The 21,375-nt window shown below is 34.3% G+C and overlaps 1 protein-coding gene across 4 annotated transcripts in view; it reads right to left on the reverse strand.

The window, feature by feature from the left end:
* The window catches only part of WDR17 (WD repeat domain 17), a 67,174-nt gene that overhangs the window by 29,738 nt on the left and 16,061 nt on the right, over positions 1 to 21,375 (reverse strand). For 3 of the 4 annotated variants that reach the window (XM_087735598.1, XM_087735596.1, XM_087735594.1), the window contains exons 2-10: positions 15,530 to 15,658; positions 14,278 to 14,461; positions 12,284 to 12,514; positions 7,521 to 7,772; positions 6,701 to 6,823; positions 6,172 to 6,359; positions 4,732 to 4,900; positions 1,976 to 2,067; positions 717 to 799 (exon numbers count right to left, since the gene is read on the reverse strand). In XM_087735598.1, the coding sequence (XP_087591724.1) occupies positions 717 to 799; positions 1,976 to 2,067; positions 4,732 to 4,900; positions 6,172 to 6,359; positions 6,701 to 6,823; positions 7,521 to 7,772; positions 12,284 to 12,514; positions 14,278 to 14,461; positions 15,530 to 15,652 (1,445 nt within the window). In that variant the 5' untranslated portion in view covers positions 15,653 to 15,658. The remainder of the gene's footprint in view (positions 1 to 716; positions 800 to 1,975; positions 2,068 to 4,731; positions 4,901 to 6,171; positions 6,360 to 6,700; positions 6,824 to 7,520; positions 7,773 to 12,283; positions 12,515 to 14,277; positions 14,462 to 15,529; positions 15,659 to 21,375) is intronic. The other variant, XM_087735595.1, reaches the window with a different exon arrangement.

A 21,375-nucleotide genomic window follows, 5' to 3' on the forward strand; every position in this document is an offset into this window, starting at 1 on the left:
GCTGCAAAGATGTCCACTGTGGTACCTCCCTGCCTGAAAGGATCCTCACAGCCCAAAATCTAACTTGTAGCTATGGCTTTAAGGTACAAATAGATCTTTAGGGATTTTAAAAAAAAAAAAAAAAAAAAAAAAAAAAAAAAAAAAAAGACTGTTTTCTAAAATTCATGCTCTTGTTATGTTTGAACTGAAATAACATGGGTAGCAAAGGACAAGAATGAACAAGGAATTAAAAATGTACTGAAACACAATACATGCAAAATTGTTGTCAACGGGCGTTTGCAAGTTTTTACAAATACACTATTATACTCCTGTAATAGTACAACTGCAATTACTTTGTTCTAAAATAGTGATTCCTAGTCCTGGAAATAGCAAACTTAAAAAGAAATTTAAAAATTAAGACAAGTAAAGTGGGATAGCTTTTGAAAAGTGTCCTCCATATCTATAGATAAGAAACCTAGAAGAATATTCTTGGTTAAATAAAAATCAATATTCAGTTTCACTATCAGAATGTCTTAGACACTATTTCTTTTGCAAAATTTCCTTTATTTTTTTCTTAAAATAATGAAAAATATATTCTAACAAGTACAGGACATTAATATAATCCAAGTTTTGGCCAGTAAGAACAGTTTTAAAATTAATCACTAATAGTGCTGTCAAAGTTTACTGACTTGAGAAGTGCATTTAGCAATTTTTTTTTTTCTTCCAGTAACACTCACCAAAATCCATCACCGCTGCAGGTTGCTATTCTTTTGGAATCTTTATGACTCCAGGCAATGCAGAAGATTCCATTCTTTCCATGCTTCAAAAAATGCAAAATACCTATCAATAAGAAATAATTCACCCCTTTTTCTCTCATCTATTGACTCATCTTTTTTATTTTATTCTCCTATGGGCTTCAGCCCTTTTCTCCCAGTAAAGTATACTGTACAAAAACACATTATAATGAGTCCCCAACATATCTGGGATATTTGAGAATCCAAGTCCAAAAAATTGGGACTGAGGAGAGAGACCATAAAACTGCCATACGCTCCAGTATCCAAGAGACAAAACTGGGTCAAGATGAAGAATGAGCAACCCATAACTATATGGACCTAAAGCTTGAATAAAGGTTAGCTACTTGTTGGAATAACGAAGTTAGTGGGCATGAATAATTGTGGTATGTGATAACTGAAGTGGGACGTGTTATCAGGACAAGCGTTTGAGAAAAGATGTTTAGTAGCACAAGTGCAAATCTTCTGAGTGTTGGAACTCAGGAACTCCTGAATGTATGTATGCACTTTTGTTTTCTGCCCGCCCCCCGTCCATCTCCATCTTCTTCAAGAGCATTCTTTGTTCTCTGATGCAGATGCCACAGTTAATTATGTCTGTATAATCTGAAGATTACAGCTATATACTAAGAACACACAAAAAAGTATAGAATACTACAACACAGTATTAAATAGCTCCTTCTGCCAATAACATTTATGCAACTGTTTCAGGACTCGCAAATGCCTGCATAGATTTTAGATAATACAAAGCAAGATTCTAAATAAGGCATATTTTTTAGTGTGCTGCAAAATGGAGCTCTACTGGTCTAGACTTCAGGGACTGAAAATTTTTTCTGGGCCTTATGTCTGAAAATACAGAACATCATTTTACATTTTGGTACTCAGTTTAAAGTCTACATGTCCACATACATTTACATATTTAAGAAAGAATAAGCTATGCTTTTGCTGTGTATCACTACAGGACCAATTTTAAGATAATGGAGACGATCTGGTGCTTCATCATTCTCATGTCACAAACCCAGCCTGAGGAAGTAAAAATACTTCTGCCTCAGAGCTAAACTGGCCCCCACATAATTCTTTCTATAGATTTTTATATTATAGCACCTTTTATAACCATACGAACTTTGACCCATCTTTATTTATTGACACTAGAGGGAATGACTAACTTACATTGCATACAGACAAAAAGAGATGTAATCTCATCTTACCTCACTGAATCTGGTTATCATTTTGCCTTTTGGGACATCCCAGATGAAGCCACCGTTTCTGGATGTTGCACCTGCTATGCAGTTCAGATCTCCTTTAGAGAAAGATATTTGTAAGACCTCACAATAAATATAAGATCACAATATTGTTTGACTAATATGTTTCTAGTTCAAATTCAAGAAATGTAATATAAAAACAGAAGACATTAATGGCACATAAACAAGAGTTTTTCATAGTGTAAGGCCAGCATTGGATACTTAGTCACAAATCCCAATTTCAACAAAAGCCTGACCTGCTTTTCTATATTCCTATTTTGAGGAAAGGGCAAAATAAAAGTTGTATTGTTGCAAAAAGTATTCCCTATGCCTTCTGAAAGTCTTGCAGTTAAGGTGACAAGAAAATAATGTCCATGATGCATAGGACTCAAACTGAAAGAGATACAATCTCAATGTTTGAAGCTTAAATTTGTAGCAACCAGAGCATTTTCTTTGAAAGTTCCCTAAGTACTAAGACTACTCAGGAAGAATGAGACAGAACATAACAGTACTTTGCTTTCTTAACCTTGTGCCACTGCAGCACCTAAGCCCATCAAGAATGTACTTGAATCTGTAACCACACTCTACAGGTTGGAAAATCTGAATATTTGACTCCATTTTGAGAACCTGAAAACTGAATTCAGGCCTAATCCAAAAGCCATCAAATTCTCCTCACCACAGTGACCCTCTATCCCAACATAGCTATACTTTTTCTAAATAGCTGTATGGCACATTTATATATAAGTTTTGACTGTTATTTTATACCAAACTTCAGAGGCAGGCAATCTATGCAGGAGAAGTCTAGAGAGGTACATATATAAGATGGAAAGAGATTCAGGTACGAGAATGATAGGGGAAAAAAAAAAAAAAAAGAAAAAAGAGTAATCACTATGTTCAAAGCTCTTTTGAAACCAAATACAAATGGTGGCATGCATTGGATTACTGTCCTGGTTTCAGCTGGGATAGAGTTAACTTTCGTCTTGGTAGCTGGTGTGGGGCTGTGTTTTGGGTTTAGGATGAGAACAATGTCGATGATAGCAAGAACCAAAGCATCAGTGTAAGTAGTGCTAAGCCTTTGCTAAATAGGTGCTAAGTGGCGCTCACACTGGTCAAGGACTTTTCAGCTTCCCCTGCTCTGCCGGGTGCACAAGAAGCTAAGAGGGGGCACAGCCGGGGGGGGGGGGGGGGGGTGCTGACCCAGACTGGCCCAAGGGCTATGCCATACCATGTGACGTCATGCTCAGTATAGAAGCTGGGGGAAGAAGGAAGGAAGGGGGGGACATTGGGCATGATGGCGTTTGTCTTCCCAAGTAACCGTTACGCGTGATGAGCCCTGCTTTCCTGGAGATGGCTGAACACCTGCCTGCCGATGGGAAGCAGTGAATGAATTCCTTGTTTTGCTTTGTTTGCGTGCACGGTTTTTGCTTTGCCTATTTAACTGTTCTAATTTATTTTACTTCAATTATTAAACTGTTCTTATCTCAACCCACGAGTTTTCTCCCTTTTACCCTTCTGATTCTCTTCCCCATCCCACTGGTGGGGAGTGAGCGAGCGGCTGCGTGGTGCTTAGTTGCTGGCTGGGGTTAAACCATGACAATTACATATTAGGAATGAAGATAAATGACAGTACAAGGTGGAGATGAACTCTCTAGGAGTAAGGGATGTGAAAGAAGCAGGAAAAGTTCTGTCTGGGATGGACAGGAACTTTTGGACAGGATGGTAAGGAACTGAAGTTGAAGCATATGCTTCCAATTCGCTAAAATTTACTTAAAAAAAAAAAATCAGAATACAAGACTTGAAAAGCACCCCTCCAGAGAACAAACAGTTCTCTCAATGTGAGACACAAACTGAATTTAAATTTCAAAACAAAATACCAAAAGAAAACACCATATTTCATATTGTCATAATTCCCATATAGCAAGACAAATTATCTGTGAAGAGGAACAAGGTGCAAGAGACTCTCTGAAATGAAAAAAGTGCAAATTCATTTCACATGCGCAAACTACATTAAGCTTCCCATCACAGTATTTCTTTTCCTGTCAGCTACTATTTCTTAGAGTTTAAAAGCACAGGAGAAAGGAAGTGAGCTGAATTATTCAGACTTTTTAAAAAGTGCATCTGCTGTCCAAAGAATTAAAACACAACAAGAAAGCCCATCTATCATCAACGACTGACAGTATCTCTCAGAAATGTACTCCCAGGTTCACTTAAGTGGGTTGCAGAACAATTTTAAGAAGAAAATTTCCCACTGACTTCAGTGACTTCTAGAAAAAAAGTAGATGCTTTGCAGAAAAGGTACTGCCTATTCTACTAAAGTAAAAGCAGAGCTCTTCAGTGATTAGAATCCTACACAAAGAAGGAAGAGAAAGAACTAAACACATTCCACTTTTTCAGCACAAAATAGAACCTGAGTTCCTTTCATCAGCTGCTTCCCATGCAAAGAAAGCCTTTTCATCATCTGCATAGTGTAATGCTAGAAAAGCTCTGGAAATTTTCCTCCCTGCATCCTGACTCAGTATGAAATACTGAGATCGTTCCTCATAAGGGTAAGCCTCAACAAGGTCTGAAGCATTGAATTCTATAGGTTTCACGGACAATAGTTCAGTTATGTTTAAACCTTATAAGATACCCTCCTAATCTAAAACTAATACTTTTACACCACAAATTGCTTCTAGTCAATGCTAATTCAAAGAACATTTAGACCTAAAGTAAATTATTCTTACCTGGAGCCCAAGAAAGGGAATAAATAACCCCCTCATTACCAGGAGATGTGTAAACTGCTGTTAAAGTATTTATGTCCCAAATTTTTATTGTGCCATCAAATGAAGCTGTAGCAAGAAGATCAGGGTTATCAGGTTTGAATTTGCAATCAAAGATGGTCTCAACATGTCCCTTAAATGAAACAAATATTTAATCCATTTTTATTACATTTGATTTTTTGCAGAAGTCCAACTCTAGATTAAACTCTAAAATACATTGTATTATAACCTGTCAGATCAATGAGTTCCAAAAAAACCTGGCTCATCAGTCAAAATTAAAAGGCATAAAATAGCTTGGATTACAACACTCCTCGCTTTCACAGATCATTATTAAAGACAGAAAAATTCTGCCCTGAAACACAATGATGCAATGCCAGGTACTTGTTAGCATTTGCCATTGGAACCAAGCTGCTAAAATCCAGAATTTTAAAAAATTAAGCTAAAAAAAAAAAAAAAAAAACCAAACACACACCACAAAAAACAACCAAGAAAGATTAATTTTTTAAAACAGAAATAATTTTGGTCTTTAGGTAAAAAGTATCTGACTGAAAAAATAAAGCTTTGTATGTTGATCATGTTCTACAAGTTTTCTAGTATTCCACTGAGTTTTCTATGTTCTAAATACAGTCTGTGCTCTATTGCAGTTTAAACTTCAATCCATTAGAAACTTCACATGTCAATTGCTTGTTTTCCAAGACATGCATTTGTAGAATTTAACTTGACACATACATGAGAAACAGACAATACATAAGAATTTTTTTAAGCTTCAGTTGCTTTACAGGACCAAAACCATTAAAAATGGAAAAAGAACACCAACCAGCAGCCTCTATTCAAACACATGTGGGAGTACAGCTGAGAATTATTGAAGTTTTTCCAATGAAAAGGGAATGGGGAAACAGAAGAGAAAAATCCTCAAGAATAACTGAAAGCCCAGTGAAGAAGAGGCTCATCTAATATGTGACAAACCCAGTTTTGAATTTCTGCTTCAAAGCAGATTTAATAATTTGGTCTTTGTAATTTTAAACTGATTGACCTCACCATCTGAGTTGCATATATTTTCTCTCTGATTTGACTAGAACTTTTATTCTAGATTATAGAAAACCCTCCAGATAATATTTCTGAGACGGCCATCAAATTAAAATTTCAGTTAAAAAAAACCCCAAGCCCTTAAATCTTTATTTCTACATGAAAATTGCCAGAATACTTCCAACAGGATTCAGTCTTTTGCAATAAAGAATTACTTTCAACTTCAGAACTGTAATTTTGTTTCCTAGAAATTTAGACTCTCTTAATGATAGAAACTATTTTACATTGCTGCGAAGACTTCATTCTCCGTTTTTTGCTGTTAGAAGAAAGTGTATAAGCCAAATAAACTCTCATTCCAAAGACAGAGATGACACATACCAAATCTCTAAGGAAATCCCATTTTTTGGCTCCCATGTCATAAAGCCCTACTCCACCATCCATGAAGCAACAGACAGCATGACCAGGAGGAAGAGAAAATGCTTGGTTCTGGGTTAAAGTTGGAGGAGGAACTGCCTCACTTGTTGAGGATGTATGGTAATTTTTAGTAGGATGCTGTGATGAACATGCTTAACAAAATAAAGCAAAAGATATAAACAGATAAGATTAATTTTTTTCATTTAATAATTAACAATTATAAAGAGTAAAATGCTTTGTATTCCACTGATATTAAAACAAAAGAAATGCAGAATTCCTGTATGAAGCCTAGCCTACTAAAGAAGGACCTTATAAAGTGCTTGATCCTTTACATATTTGTCTAGTCTACTGGCACCAGAGGGTACTTTCTTTAATTAACAACTACAGAGCCAACACAAACTTACAGAGATCAACTCGGATATAACGAGATTCACAAACAAGATTTTCTTAACTTACAGCCATTGCAATGAATAACAATGAAAATTACACTTACACTTTTTCTTTGGAGGAGAACTTAGCACATGCAAACCATGGAAACCAGTTTTCTTCAATTTAAAATTATCTATAGGTGTTGTACGTGAAACATTCCAAATACGCAACACACCAACCTGAGAATCTGAGGTTTAAAAAAAAAAAAACAAAACAAAAAACCACAAAACATACAAAACCATTTTTTTTTTAAATTTATTATTCTCTTTTTGCTGTACACAGAGGTATGCGGCTTAAGGACTGATTTAAGCAAAAATACAACAATGAATTAAACTTAAAATCTTAAGAAGAATTTTACAAGCAGGCACTGTCATCTCCGTGGTAATATCACTGTTAACAACAATAATTATTAGCATGAGTTATTTAAACTTCGGTAAACAAACTCTGTGGAACTTCTATCATTATAAAATATTCTCACAGTCTCACTTGCCCTATTCATTAGTTTTTCAACCTGAGCACTAACGTCTATGGTGTAGAAAAGAGGCAAGAAATAGATTCATTTTTTTAAAAATCTTTCTAAAAATAGAGAAAGAAAAGCAGGGGAGCAAGAAGTGACATCCACTAGTACAATACATTTTTACTCCTATTCCCAAAGTAATTCTCGTATTCGTTGCTGAAGTGTGCATGACGAATCATAGAATGCTTCGGGATGAAAGGGACCTTTAAATGTGATCTAGTCCATCCCCCATGGAAAATATTATTTAGTATAAAAAATAGTTTAAAGTCGCTTGTTTATGTATCCAACAAATACAAAATAAGTAAAAACTGCTCAGTGTAGTTTTCTTTTCTACAGTTTGTATAAATCAGAAAATAAAAAGGCTTACCTCCAGTTATAAACATTCCAGGTGCACTAGAAACCCAGGCTAAACACTGAACAGATGCCGCTGCACTGGGAAAATTAAAAGTTGTGATACAGGACAGAGATTCAGAATCAACTAGTCGAATACCATTATGTAAATTAGCAACAAGAAGGTAGTCAGTTGACAAAGGGTCCCACTCCAGTGCTGTAACGGGATCCTCTTCATCTGTTCCTTCAAGAGACTCTGGTCTTAAGACATGTTTCTGATTTTTAGAACCTTTTAGAGCACAAGAAAACAGATTATTTCGAAATGAAATCAAGTATATCCTTTTAACAGTTACAGCGTTTGCAAACATAATTTTTGTCTCTCCCTGAAATTTTTAGTAGCCTGCTCTACTGTCTGCACCAGTGAAATTAATGAAGCTGGCTCTGCAATATTTGACTTAAGATCCAACTTTCTTTTTAATACAGCAGAAAATAGAAACAGCTGTCAGGTTTATTAACATAATTTTATACTGAAGAAAAGTATGTTAAATCATATACATTGTCCTAACAATTTCCATGAGTAAAGGCCTGCAGCAATCTAAAATGCACATTATTTGAGTATAAGTAGATCTGCATACCACAGCAAATACAGGCTAAATAAAAGCAGTGTGAACTAGGAAAAAAAATTGTAGCAGTCAAAAAAAGTGTCCATGAAAAATTGCCTTTAGATTTTTTTTCTTCCTCAAAAATGTGTGCAATTATGAAGTGTTCATAGATTTTGAAGGCCGTTAAATATCTAATTTGACATCTGCGTAACAGCAGACATATTTCACTTGATGATCTATATTATCAAGAACCACAATTTTTAACATCATGTTTATTTCCCAGTTTTTGTTTTTACAGAGAGCTGGCTCTTAGTTTTATAAGACAGTATACAGTCCAAATGAATAACTAACAACATAGATCTGTAATTTTGAAGTTGTGATCTTGTATTAAAAAAAAAATGAACTAATTTTATACTCCTTTTCTAGAAATAATGAAACGACAACTTCCATTATTCAGCTTTTAATCTAATTTTCAATTTTGATAATGAAGAATCCAATTAATTTGTCATATTATGATAAATGCCAAGACCTATCTATATTCCTTAATGATTGAGGTAGAACAAAGCCTATTCTGATACACACTAAAAAAACAAATGCTGAGAAGTTTTTGTTCACTGGGGAACATTCTGAATATTAAAATAACTCTCATTATGATTTTCTAGGGAAAATGCTATTAGTGCACATTATAGCTAGGGTAACTTTATAAATCAGTTACCAGAAATGGGAGAAATAATTTAAGACTGCACAACAATTAATAGCATAAACTTATTTCTCCATGGCATTTATGTCTGTATACAAGACAACTGCAAAGGAGCAGTTGTCTCTTTTGAAGCATCAAGAATAACAACAGGAACAACATCAGAAATATCATCAGATAACTGCTTTCAATTTCCCAAAACTTTGGGATTCCCACCTTCTTTAACAATGTCCCCTGCTTACATTTCAGTTCCTATTTTTTGTTCAATGAAATCCTCATTTAAATGAAACCAAGAACTGACAACAACACAGAATTGTCATTTTTCAGTTAGCTTTACAAGAACTAAAGGCAAAAAGCCCTGGAGTGATCAAGGCTTGAATGTTCAAACACTTCAGTCCCAAGGAAGCAGAACCAGCTGGTGAGGGAGTATGGATATCTAGGAGCTATTCAGTTTCATCTGTGCTTCACAAGAGTCCAGAAGCAAAGCTCATGGAAACCCTAACTGTTAAATTTTATTTGCCGTTAAAAGAAGACATCAGCACTGTGAATCATGCGACTGAGTCACAGGTCATTTAAGTAAGCTGTGCTTATTCTGAGCACAAATGAAAGGTAAACTGGTACAGAACATTTGACTCTACATGACTGCACTGTACTTCTTTAAGAACAGGGTACTAATCTTAAATCCTTGCATATTTTTTCTTCACACTAATTGTTCTGCTACATTAACAGGTTGTCTGGAGTTAATTAAAAGAAAGTACAGCCAGAAGAAAAAAAACTAAGTAGGTAACAATCAGGAAAAAAAGTTTTGTGGTCTGCTAACTATGCAGCAATGACTCACACTTAAATAGAAAGACCAGAGCCTTCAACGAGTCAATCACACTGAACTTTCAAGCAATTAACAGGAACTTGTGGATGTTCAGGTTCTCTCAAGATAGCGTTTTGTAGGATATCCTACAAAAAGACTGAAGCCTTTAAAAGTGAGGAATAGTATTTTTTTTTTTTAAATTGATGTCACTTGATGACAAACTAAGTTCTTGTTCAGTAACAAGTCATTTTACCCTTTCTGACACGAGGTAGATGAGGGCTAAACTTCGATCTCAAAGCAAAAAATTAGCTTTCCATTCCTTATCGAAAAGTACAAATTCTTTGTGTCCCTTCCCCCTCTTTTTTTTTTTTTTTTTTTGAGGGCCTATATTCATCCTACTGATACCACTTTTTTCTATGTATTGTTATTTTTCAAAAGCTACAAATTACAAAAGTCAGATGAATTTCGACTATAAATTGCAAAATAGAAACCCGCAGTTGATAAAACAGATAACTTGGATAAGCTTATTTTTTCAATTATATCTGAAGGTTAAGACAAAGTAATTTATGAAAGGGTAACGACCTTAATGGTACTTATATTTTATTACAGTGATACAGTCTATTTTTCAACATTACCTGATTTTGAAACATATTTTAATGAACTTATCTGTTCACCAAAAGTTTTGTGATCTATTCTTAAAAACATCTAGGTTTTTATCTAAACAAATTCTTCACCTTTTTCTAATAGTGTAAAGAAAGCAAGTTAAAAGAAAACTGATACTGGTCTGCATTCTTTCAAAGTCATTATGATTGCTCCAATGTCATTGTCTTAATTACACGAATATAATCCTTTGAATTAAAATATTCAGATTTCTTATTGCATCCAAGTCTGAGCTTTGAATGGCAGCTCTATGCTATTTCAATTAGCAGTTGTTCTTCTTGAAAGCATCTGAATTTGTTGTACTAATTTATCCCACATAGTAAAATCTGCTACTCAGTTCTGACAATTAATTTGTAAGTAGACCTCCGCAGACCAGTTATTTTTTTGTTACATAAAATCAAATAAAAATCCTATTTGACTGAAAAGTTTTTTACATCCTTTTCATTAAAAGAAGTGTGTTCAGGTTTAAAAAACACTTAATATGATCCAACAGAAAGTGTACTACTTTTCTTGAATAATTTTGAGAAAAGTAAAATTCTAAATAGTTTAAAAACAAAACCCTGAAAAGTTCATTTTTAAAAGCCAAAATGCCACATTTTCTTTTCAATTCTGAAGAATTTATTAAGGAGAAGTAAACTGCACTAGTTAAATCCAGGATTTTCAGTGAAAGCATTCTGACAAAAATTTTTGCACAACTGCGTATAAGCTTTCAACTTCTTACTTCTCTGTTGGAAATCAAGAGTCTTATATATGTTAAGAACAAATTTTATGGTTAATTTATTCTTATTTTAAAATTATCTTAATGAATATGTATAATATGTACAATACTACAATAATAATGAAAACTATCCTAAGTACAGAGACAGGCAAAATTTCTGTGATAATCTAAACTGAATTTCAAGCTGATGCAAGTAGGTTTTTGCCCAGCAGTTATGCATAATTTTCAACAAATTTTTTTTTATAGCAACTTGAATTGTGGTACATACAAGACTGCCACTGCTGCTAGCTTTTTTAGCCAATATTATATTTGCATTTCTAGAACATAATTTTGATATTTTAAATCCTTTTCCTATTATTTCTATTTTCATATTCAAATCATTCTAGACAAACTTCATGAAAATCCTCAGTTCAATACATATTTAGAGATTATAATAAAATAGATTTTCTTTTTCCAATGCCAATACTAATTCAGTCAGCACTACTGAAGCAAGGTAATCTATTCTCTGTGACATCCTGAGTGACAATTTAGCAGAGTGAATTCTGCATGGCTGTTGGAGCATAATACTATGTAAAATTAATGCATTATCTAAAGAACAATTTTTCTCACAAAGTTGAAAATCAGTTTTTACTGGAGGAAAAAGAAGTAGCCAGAAAAAAAATTGAAATAGTCCACCTAATACAAATTTCTGTTTTTGTAGAAAACTATTTATGAAAGAGAGCTAAATTTTAACTTCAAAGGAGCTTATCAACAAGACACTTTCATTAGCAGAGTATTGGACTATTTATAAACTATGCACAAACGTGCTCGGTGGTTTTCAAAGAGATAAATATTTTCCCATATAGTCTTTCATATAACAGAATCATGAAGACAATATGAAGAGTGACATGAGACTCTAGCTACAAAAATGTAGATGACTCTAGAATACGAAGCAGAGGACTCCAGTACAAATGCAAGCAAAGTAAGAGACTAAGCAAAAGATTCAAGTCAGTCCATTCAGAAGAACAAACTTGCTGTGAAAGTTCAGTAGAAGATCATGGCTGTTATCATTCCCCAAAAAAACAGTTTACTGTATGTCAAAAATTGCAATGTTATGTTGGTCACAAAAGGGAGAAGATAAAGAAAATGCTCTGCACTCTTCACCTAAGAAAATTTTTGTGATATGGAAGGACTAGGAATACTATGAACTGAGAACAAGTTTTATGTACATACATTATAAAACCTAAATGAAAAAAGTGCAGAATTACACACACATACAGAGACAAAAATAAGAGATACATATATATAAAAATAAATATTTTACCGTATCAGTTTTTACCTGGCTGAAAAATGGATAGGCTTCCATCAGTATGTCCAAATACTACTTTTCCTTTTTTCTTTGGATGCCATCTAAACAGACTGATATCTGACAAGAAACTATGTGCTTCTCTGTGTACAGTTACCCCGCTGTCAGGTCCTGAGATAGTCCAAATGTACAACGGACCTCTGTGGGACACAAATGCAACTGCATCACCTGCATTCCAGCACCAGCTAAGTGACGCAGGAATTCCTGAAACATACAGGTAAACCTTATAAGAACCAGGATATAAAATTCAGTGTATTACTGCTTGACCCCGTACCAGCAATTGTCCTGAAAAGCTGTAGAAATAATTATTCTATATAAAAATGATTAGACTAAAATTTAGACAACTGTGTGAACATCTTATGGTGTAAAAGTAAACTACACATATCCATAGGCAGGAAGTAGAATTATTTCCCAAATTATTTTAATACTACTTTTGAGGGGCTGTATTTTATGAGACCTACACTTCATTAGTGCCAAAGACAATCATGGATATGAAAGAGGATAAGCCTGATCCTGTAAACAATACTTTCATTCATTCACAATTCCATTCACCAGTATGTTTTACTGTAAGCTATTTGCTACTAGGCTGGTAAAATATTGAAAACTTCAAAATGTCTGTTTTCGCAAAACACAGTGAAACTTAATTTAGAGATAAATATAAACAGAGGCAGATATTTGTGACAAAATTGGAAAGCTAGCTCTGTAATCAAAGGAAACTCTTGATAGCTTCCTTCTGGATATATAAGTTTTAATTCAGTTGCCTAACACTTAACTGCAGGCATTCCAGTTTAAGGATTCTGACCTTAACATCTCCAACCCTCATTATCCTCATAATTTAATAATGTGTGTCTGAAGGAATGAATGACGGTAAGACAAACTCCTCAAGGTGAAAATTCAAAACTGTTTGTATTTAGACACTTTAACATGGCAGTGTCACAGAGAGTAAAAGCAGCATTAATAGGAGGTTTAAACATATTATCCTAAAAGTAAATTAGCTTTTTAAAAGTTTAAAATAATAACAACACTTCTTTCATACACAGTCATTGGCTGAAGTAGTTTTTTTAAGCAAGGTATTGAAAAATAAGTATCAGTTTTTATATTAACGCACAATCTGATACAATATTCCTTTTAGCATAGATCAAATCATTGTGTTGTTTTCCTACTTATTCCTTTTGTGGGATATGCAAGATGTGCAAGATTTTCAGAGGTATCCTAAGTGCTCTGGAAAGAACAGAGTAGGAGGTCCCAAAACGTCTTAAAAGATCCTGAAATACGCACAGTTCTTGGGTTGCACCTATTTTCCAAGAATGCAAATGTAGGAGTCAAGGACACCTGACAGAGATTAACTGTAAGAACAGAAATACAGGTACTGGTTTTGACTGAAGGGAATAAATCAGAACTGGGTAGGGAAAGGCGACAGACACAGACTTTTAACCCCCTAGAATTCTATTACAATCTCCAAACCAGCAGTTTTAAGTCCTGAGAGAAGATGCAGGTAGACAAGCATTACGGTGTTTAAACAAAAACTGTTTTTCAAATTTATTGACAATTTATACTTCAATCTGTTGATGGCTACAATTTATTTGCTTTCGCTTCCATGAAATCATGAAAACACACAAGGTTTAAAACTTAATTATTTATCCTTTTATACAGTGATAGAAAAAACTGTTTTTTTCCCTGCTCAACAAGAAATCAATGACAAATTAAATTCCTGAACTGATCAAGTACTTTAGAAAAAAGAATAACCTCTTTCTTTACCAATTACTAGATGGTTCAGAGCAATTTTCTCAAATGCATTATCATTATTTTCTAAAATGGACAGCAACAAATCTGACAAGAATACTGTGTTACGAAATTGTTAAACCTCTGGCCTACCAGCTACTTAGAATGTACTATATATCAAGTATTTCTGATACCTGTGGATAAAAAAGCTGTATGGATCAAATAGATCTCCATGTCTGAAATACCTTTTGTATTGTCCAGCTTGGCCACAACTTTCTGTTCAGTCACATTCCAAATAATCACTAAGCTATCTGCACTGGCACTTGCAAACATGTCAGGATTGTGGGGACACCAAGATATGGCTGTGATTGTCTTCTTATGCTCAGACATAATTGCCCGGAGCTTGAATTCATTGTATCGGTGATCCAGCTAAATAAAAAGTAAAATTCATTTTAGAAATACATATTTCATAAACTCACTTTAAGTACTGTTGGGTTAGAGAATAGTTCATATAACCGTATTAGACTTATAGATGAATTTATAGTGGGTTTAACAACTGACATCTCAATAAATTAAATTCATACATTTGACTTGGACAGAAAAGTTGTCAAATATTCAATTAGTCCAACCAGTATTAACACAGTCTATCCTCTTTTCACTTATAAACTATTATATTCCATTAATAACTGCACTGAAACTCAAACACAATCCTAAAATGCTTTATTTATAGGCATGGTAACAACAATTTAGTAACCTGCAAGGGGTTAAACAGGATAGAATATGAAAATGAGTTTGAAATCATTCTGATTTCTTAAATCACTTAGGACAATTAAAAAACAAAAATCAAATTCCCAAACCCGACACAGTAAATTTTGTTTATTTTAATCCTACTAGCAGTACAACCCATGAAGTTAAAATAAGTGTATCCTTTATTTCTTGACATATTTCTCAGTCTGAAAATGCCATGTCACAGCATTTCTATTTCTGTTATGTGTTGATGTATAGTAACTGAACTTCAGAAGACCACGGTGCTGAGCAGTTCAGTAATGAAGAAAGTAATAACTTGTTCCAAAACAAAGAAAGGTGGACCACTGAATCCACAACTTTGCACAGTGGATTAAACTACTTCAAAAGACTACTGTTACACTACAGCTCCAAATGAAACCATGGAATTGCTTCATTTCTCTTTCAGAACCTGCTCTTCTATCACTGCACTTCATTCATCTCAGGTGCTTGAGAGCCTGTCTTAAGAACAATTCTTGACACATACAACTTCATATATAAAGTTTACATCAATCTTTTGTACTAGCTGTAACAAGGAGAAAAAAAATAATTTGGAAGAGGAATCTTCAATAGAAGACTGAACTTTACACAGACATCTTCTCAGCAGCAATCATACTTCCAAAAGCATTGTAGAAACGTTTATTGAAAGGGTTCAAAGTGAGATAGACAACAATGTAAAAATGTAACTAGTCTGTTAAATAAAAATAATCTTACCTGATAAATATAAATAGCAAGGGTAGCACAGTAGGCAAATCTGTCCCCACTAGCAGCACATACATCCTTGTTCCATGGCTGACATCCAGCAGCTAAAAGTCCCACTTGTTTAACCTGTGACATTTTTGCCTTTAAAAAGAGAAATTCATTAGACCACAACAAGACAACAGAATGTTTAAGAGCAGAATAATACATTTTTGTTCCCATAACACATACATATGTACCTTAAAAATATAGCTAGCCTTTATGTTTTAACAGCAACACCTTGTGTTTATGAGGTACAAATGAACGTATCTAAAATAAAGCCAAGCAGATGTTCACAGGCTTCAGTGCTACACAAGAAAGAGATTTTAACACCATTCACAGGAATCCATTTGGGAGAAAAAAGCAGGGCACAACACCTGAAAACTTGAATAATTCTTGATTTGTACTAGCTGAAGCTGTTCTTCATCACTTTCATTTTCTTCTGCAGTCTGGTTCAACACTTTATATATTACAGTGTAATGTCCTCTCTGCTCTCTTCTTCCCTTCATCCCCCACAAAGACAGCTGGACAAAATAAACCATATGCTAATAGTTTTGTTTTAAGTAAGTTAAGCAACGTGTTTAAAAAGGACTTCAAACCACTTGCATAGAACAGCTATGCATTACTTATTATCATCAACCTTTTTGGAGAAGCTTTCTAAGTTTTCTTAATAATTACTGTTTAACAAAAAAGTTGAAGTAAACTGTGGAAAATAAGAAGCAAAGCTTAGTGTAACATTACTGCATTATTGTATAGCAAACTATGCCTTCACTGTCCAAAAGAAGTCTCAAACTACCAGCTCTGCTCAAGAAGAGGCAACAACTGACTTTAACACAAAAACACAAGAAATGCTTTGCTGGGCCAGACCAGTTATGCACCTAGCCCATATTTGATTCACGATAATGTCAAAATGTTACTTAAGAGCACGAGCCTGGCCATTTTTCTATGATCCATTTACAGAGTCTACTATGACCAAGAATGCACACATTTGCAACTGTATTGTTAAAACTTCACTCCTGGGTGGGTTGTACAATATGACCTCCAGAGGTCCCTTCCAACCTCAACTGCTCTGTGATTCTGTGATTTAAGAAAACATTCAAAAAGAGTCGTTGCATTTATTTACAGCAGACAAGTAGGGAAGGCCATCAGTTTTCACAGAATCTCTGAACTCACTTAGAAACCAGTCTTCATGTGCTACAAATGTCCCACGTTCAAGCCAGTTTCCAACTCATGAAATGCCTGATCCATGAACCTGCAGAAATAATTGTGGCTTTACCACCACTATAGAAGGCTCCAGTGGCCAAACAACTGCCACTGAGGTTGACAACGATGACTAGGTGGATCACAGCCAGCAACAGTGTGGTGATCCAAATGGCAGAACAAGGTCCAATAGCTGCAAAAAGGATTCACCACTTCTGCACAGAAGTTAAATCAATCCAAACAAGGCTCCATGAGCATGGCTGAAAGTACTACCCATACACAGGATATTTGGATAACCCATAGCTGAAACCTCTGCATACATATGACTTCAGCTGGGCTAGCAGCAGAATCCTAATACAGGAAAACAATTGTACTTGTGTCAGTGAGAGCTCCTGCAGAAAAGCATCTTCTTGTGTAGATTGGTAAAAGACAATTCTGCTGAGTTCCACCATACCACTGAGTGTTTCAGCATGGGCTATGGTAAGGTCCAGACATAAAAATTTACTCCTCCAACTATGTTATAGAATGTCTCATTTAAGGACAAGTTTATACTGTGGATAGATTAAGGGGCTGAGGGACATTATGTGGAAAAACATTACATGGAGTATGGAGGATGGGATCTTTAGGTCAAAGAGCTGAGACTATAATCTTTAAAGACAAGGAGAGTTATGTTCAATTTACCAAGCGTTAGGTACATTTTCAAGACCCACAAAGGAAATGGAATTGAAAAAAGGAGACTTCAAACACGATCAAGTATTTTGAGGGAGCAACTGTTGATTAAGTGCAAGGGTTCGTTATGCAATGCATTGCTGTGTAACAGCTTTAGGAGAGATATGTTGTCGGCAGGTCACTTTCCACCTACTTGATATCAACTGTTTGGAGGGGGAAATATTTTTCTGAATGACTTTAATATGAAGGCTCATTTAGAAAAAACTTTGTACAAGTATGGTAATAGTGACCTTTGGTACGCAAGGGAACCTATTGGTCAATCTTGACAAAAAGCTTATTATATAAATATTAACAAAATTTCATTTTACTGCATATATATATATATACACACACACATACACAAAGGGATGAAAATGAAGTCGAATGATCAATTTTATCTTCCATTTTTCTTATCTGCTTGGGGTATCTACTTGGCAGATAAATATTAATGAATAAACGTAAGAAGCAACCTCCATGACATTGTAAATATCTCTCTTTCACTTTGGAAAGTGTGAATGAAAAAAAAAATAATTAAGACAGCCTTATTTTGGGTGCTTCTTTAGGAGAAGATCAGGAACAGATTGAATGTCTGGGGCCAACCATCTCAAAGATATCACCGACTGTAGTTATAGTGCTTAAAGGTTCTGACTGAGTTCTAAATGCCTAAAGAAAATGAAACACCCATGTTTAACCTCTGAAAATTTTGGTAAAGGAGATGGTACAGCAACAGAATAGAAATATACAGAAAAATGTTATAAGATACAGCTCTGCGGCAGACTAGTGCTTTGGCTATTAGACTTCTTTCCTGTCTCTGCCAACAATTCTTCTGACTTCTGCAGCAAATAAATTATAGATTCTAGGCAGAACAGTTCTATAAATTGCATCACCTTGCAGTTCATTTGCAATCCATCTCATGTTATAAATGACATGAGTCCCACAGAAAGAAATTATCTAAAGAATTATCATCACCACCACCACGAAGTGACAAAAAATAGACTCCAAATTTCTGATTTTGCCATTTAGTGTTCTTTTACTATTTAGTAAAATTACAAATTCCAGAGATGCCTTCTGTGCAATTAAAGTATCAATCACATATATTCAGAAATATTTGGATTTGGGGCATTCAGACCTGCAACACAGACTTTTTCCAGTCACAATGAAAAATTAACTGGGACCATTAACAAACACTTTTTCTGAAATTAAAGTCATCCAGTTGATTACATAACAATTTACTAAAACACAGAATAATACCTGGAATCAGAACACTTGGTTTCTGCTCTTGATTCCAGGGAAAATGATGGTTAAAACACTAGGTATGTCAGCAATCGGATAAGGACCATTAAGAAAAGGCATGGTGAAGCAGAAGTGAATTAGATGTACAATAATGGATTATCACAGGTTTAATTTGTAGGTTTACCGCATGTAAGACTGATTAAAAGTCAACAACTCTTTAGACACTAAGAGTGCACAAATATCTATTTCTCAGTAATAACAGATTTGTCTCATTTTGTACAGACCCTCTTTTTTACCTTCTCATATGGGAGCTAAGAGGTTCCTGATTTGATGAAGTTTAATCTGTAAGAAAATATTATCTTAAATCTTGTTCAATTTGCAGTTTGATTACATGTAAAATTGAATGTAAAGTTAAGATCTCTTACAGATGCTAAAACAGAATTCCACAAATGTTGCTGTCAGAGTAACAACAGATTTGCCTTTTAGGATTCTGCAGTAATCTGTATTAAAAAAAAAAAAAATCTTAATATATTCAGCAGATCTTACTTTTTGCCTTGATATGAAAGAGCGAAAGTATTCCTGACTACATGAAATCTAGTCTATAATACTATTCTAAGTGGCTGACAATAAGCAGGATTCCAAGCCTAAGTGTTGAAATCCAGAACAAAAAGAAAAAGGTTCTCTACACTGGATTCACAATTACCACGATCACACAAAACAGACTAGCACTTTGGGTTTGGAGATAGTTCCACTACTAATGCTACTATTTCCATGTTTTCCATGCAGCTGATTACAATGAAGAGGGTTTTATGTATTTTTTTCATGTCATCAGGACACCTGCATAGTTTAGGGTATTTTAATGGTTTCCAAATGCATACGTCACTTGATTAGAATTCAGGCTAGATTAATCATGACCAAAAATCATTGCCATCAAATGGTTATAAAATTATTTCAGCCTAGTTCTAAATGTCTGTCTGTAAGCATTACTGGATATGTCACATTAAGTACTGTATTTGAAACAGACAAACACATTTGTCTTCTCTTTGTTCTACATTTACATTAATGACAAAAGGTAACTTTTTTTTTTTTTTTAAAGAAATTCACCAATATAAGCCTCATTCACAAGTTTCATTTAAAACAACCATTTTTTGGATAATGTACTATTTTTCTTAAAGTCTGATATTCAGATGAAAATGTCTCCTAAATAAGATCAACATTTAGATGAAAAATCCTGCTTTGTGATATATCATTATTTCACTGAGTTAATAACTCATGCCTAAGAAGCATCAGTAAACTTTGATTCTTCATATAGATTTTCCTATTTAAGTGTATTAACCAAATTACATATGTAAAATATTCTGAAGTGTATTATAGAAAGGAATTTGCACTTTATTTACTAATATTTGCTGGTTTAAATTTGTTAATAGTTCCTGCTCCTCGTAATGAGTTATATACTGTTTTACAAAAAAAATATTATAATTAAGAAGATGCACTTGCTTTGAAATTCAGTACAATAGTATCTAGAAGAAGAAGTGACAATTGTGTGGCATACTGACTGTTATTCTCTTCTAAGTATCATGCATCAAAGCAGTTTCCTGCAGATCTTTTCAGACGTTATAGATTTCTGTTGAACATACTTATCGTTAAAGGGAGAAAGCAACATTCATCAGAACAGCCTGCATAAAATGACAGAAAACTAGAAATGCAGTAGAACTGAATAAGGGTATATAGGTATGATTTCACACATGTTGCATTTTTATACAATGGAGATTTTTCATACTTTGTTAAAAAAACATTTTATTTCAAAATAAAGGATGTACAAGTAATTATATTGGACTCAAGTATACACTGAAAAAATTGTGCATGTAAAAAATGTATACCACACTGGGAAAGCTATCAAAAGGATGCCCACAGTTTCCAAGGAGATGAAGGGAAGAAGGAGGACAACAAAAACCTTTCTTTTCAATTGGAATGAACAGCAACATTCTAAGTCGTTCCTTGCTGCTAAATATAGAAAAAAACCCATTAAACTGAAATTCTGTATACCATAGAGTTAATATTTAAAAATAACAACTAAATGGACTAGATACGTAGACATGGCTATATATCAATAACTTAAAGATAAATGCCTAATAATCCCTACCTTAGCAAAGGTATCATTTTTTGTAAACCACTTAAGAATTTCCATGTTCATTCCAATACCTCGCTGCTCCCAAAAATGCAAAATCTTGCTCTGGTTGTAGAATGAAATCACTTTACTTGACAGATGAATGAACTAAACCTTGATGTTCACAGAATAATGCAGTTACTAAAGGATGCGTGAGAAAGACTGAGCATTGTGTCGCACCACACACACAAAACAGCAGTGTCAGTAGCCTGGCAACTGCAGCTCTTTAACAGGCACCATTTTAATTTTAACCTAATTCCTTTTTCTCTGCTTCAGCTACTCAGTGTATTGCAGTGCTCGTTGTATTTCCCGATTGTACTACAACAATATTTACAGAATAATAATAGCTCTTTAAATCCATCACTTAGCACCCTTTAATTATCAAGGGATGTGCTTGTATGTTATAAGTATTCATAAATTTATAACCATCACGCACAACCAATAACATATGCTTATATTGTTAGCGATTGTGGTCCATATGGTGTGTGACCTGTCCAAATGAGTAAATATGCAA

This window comes from Nipponia nippon, unplaced genomic scaffold (genome assembly GCF_047370975.1).
Source record: "Nipponia nippon isolate SJK-2023a ecotype South Korea unplaced genomic scaffold, ASM4737097v1 scaffold_6, whole genome shotgun sequence".
In the NCBI taxonomy this organism is placed as follows: Eukaryota; Metazoa; Chordata; class Aves; order Pelecaniformes; family Threskiornithidae; genus Nipponia; species Nipponia nippon.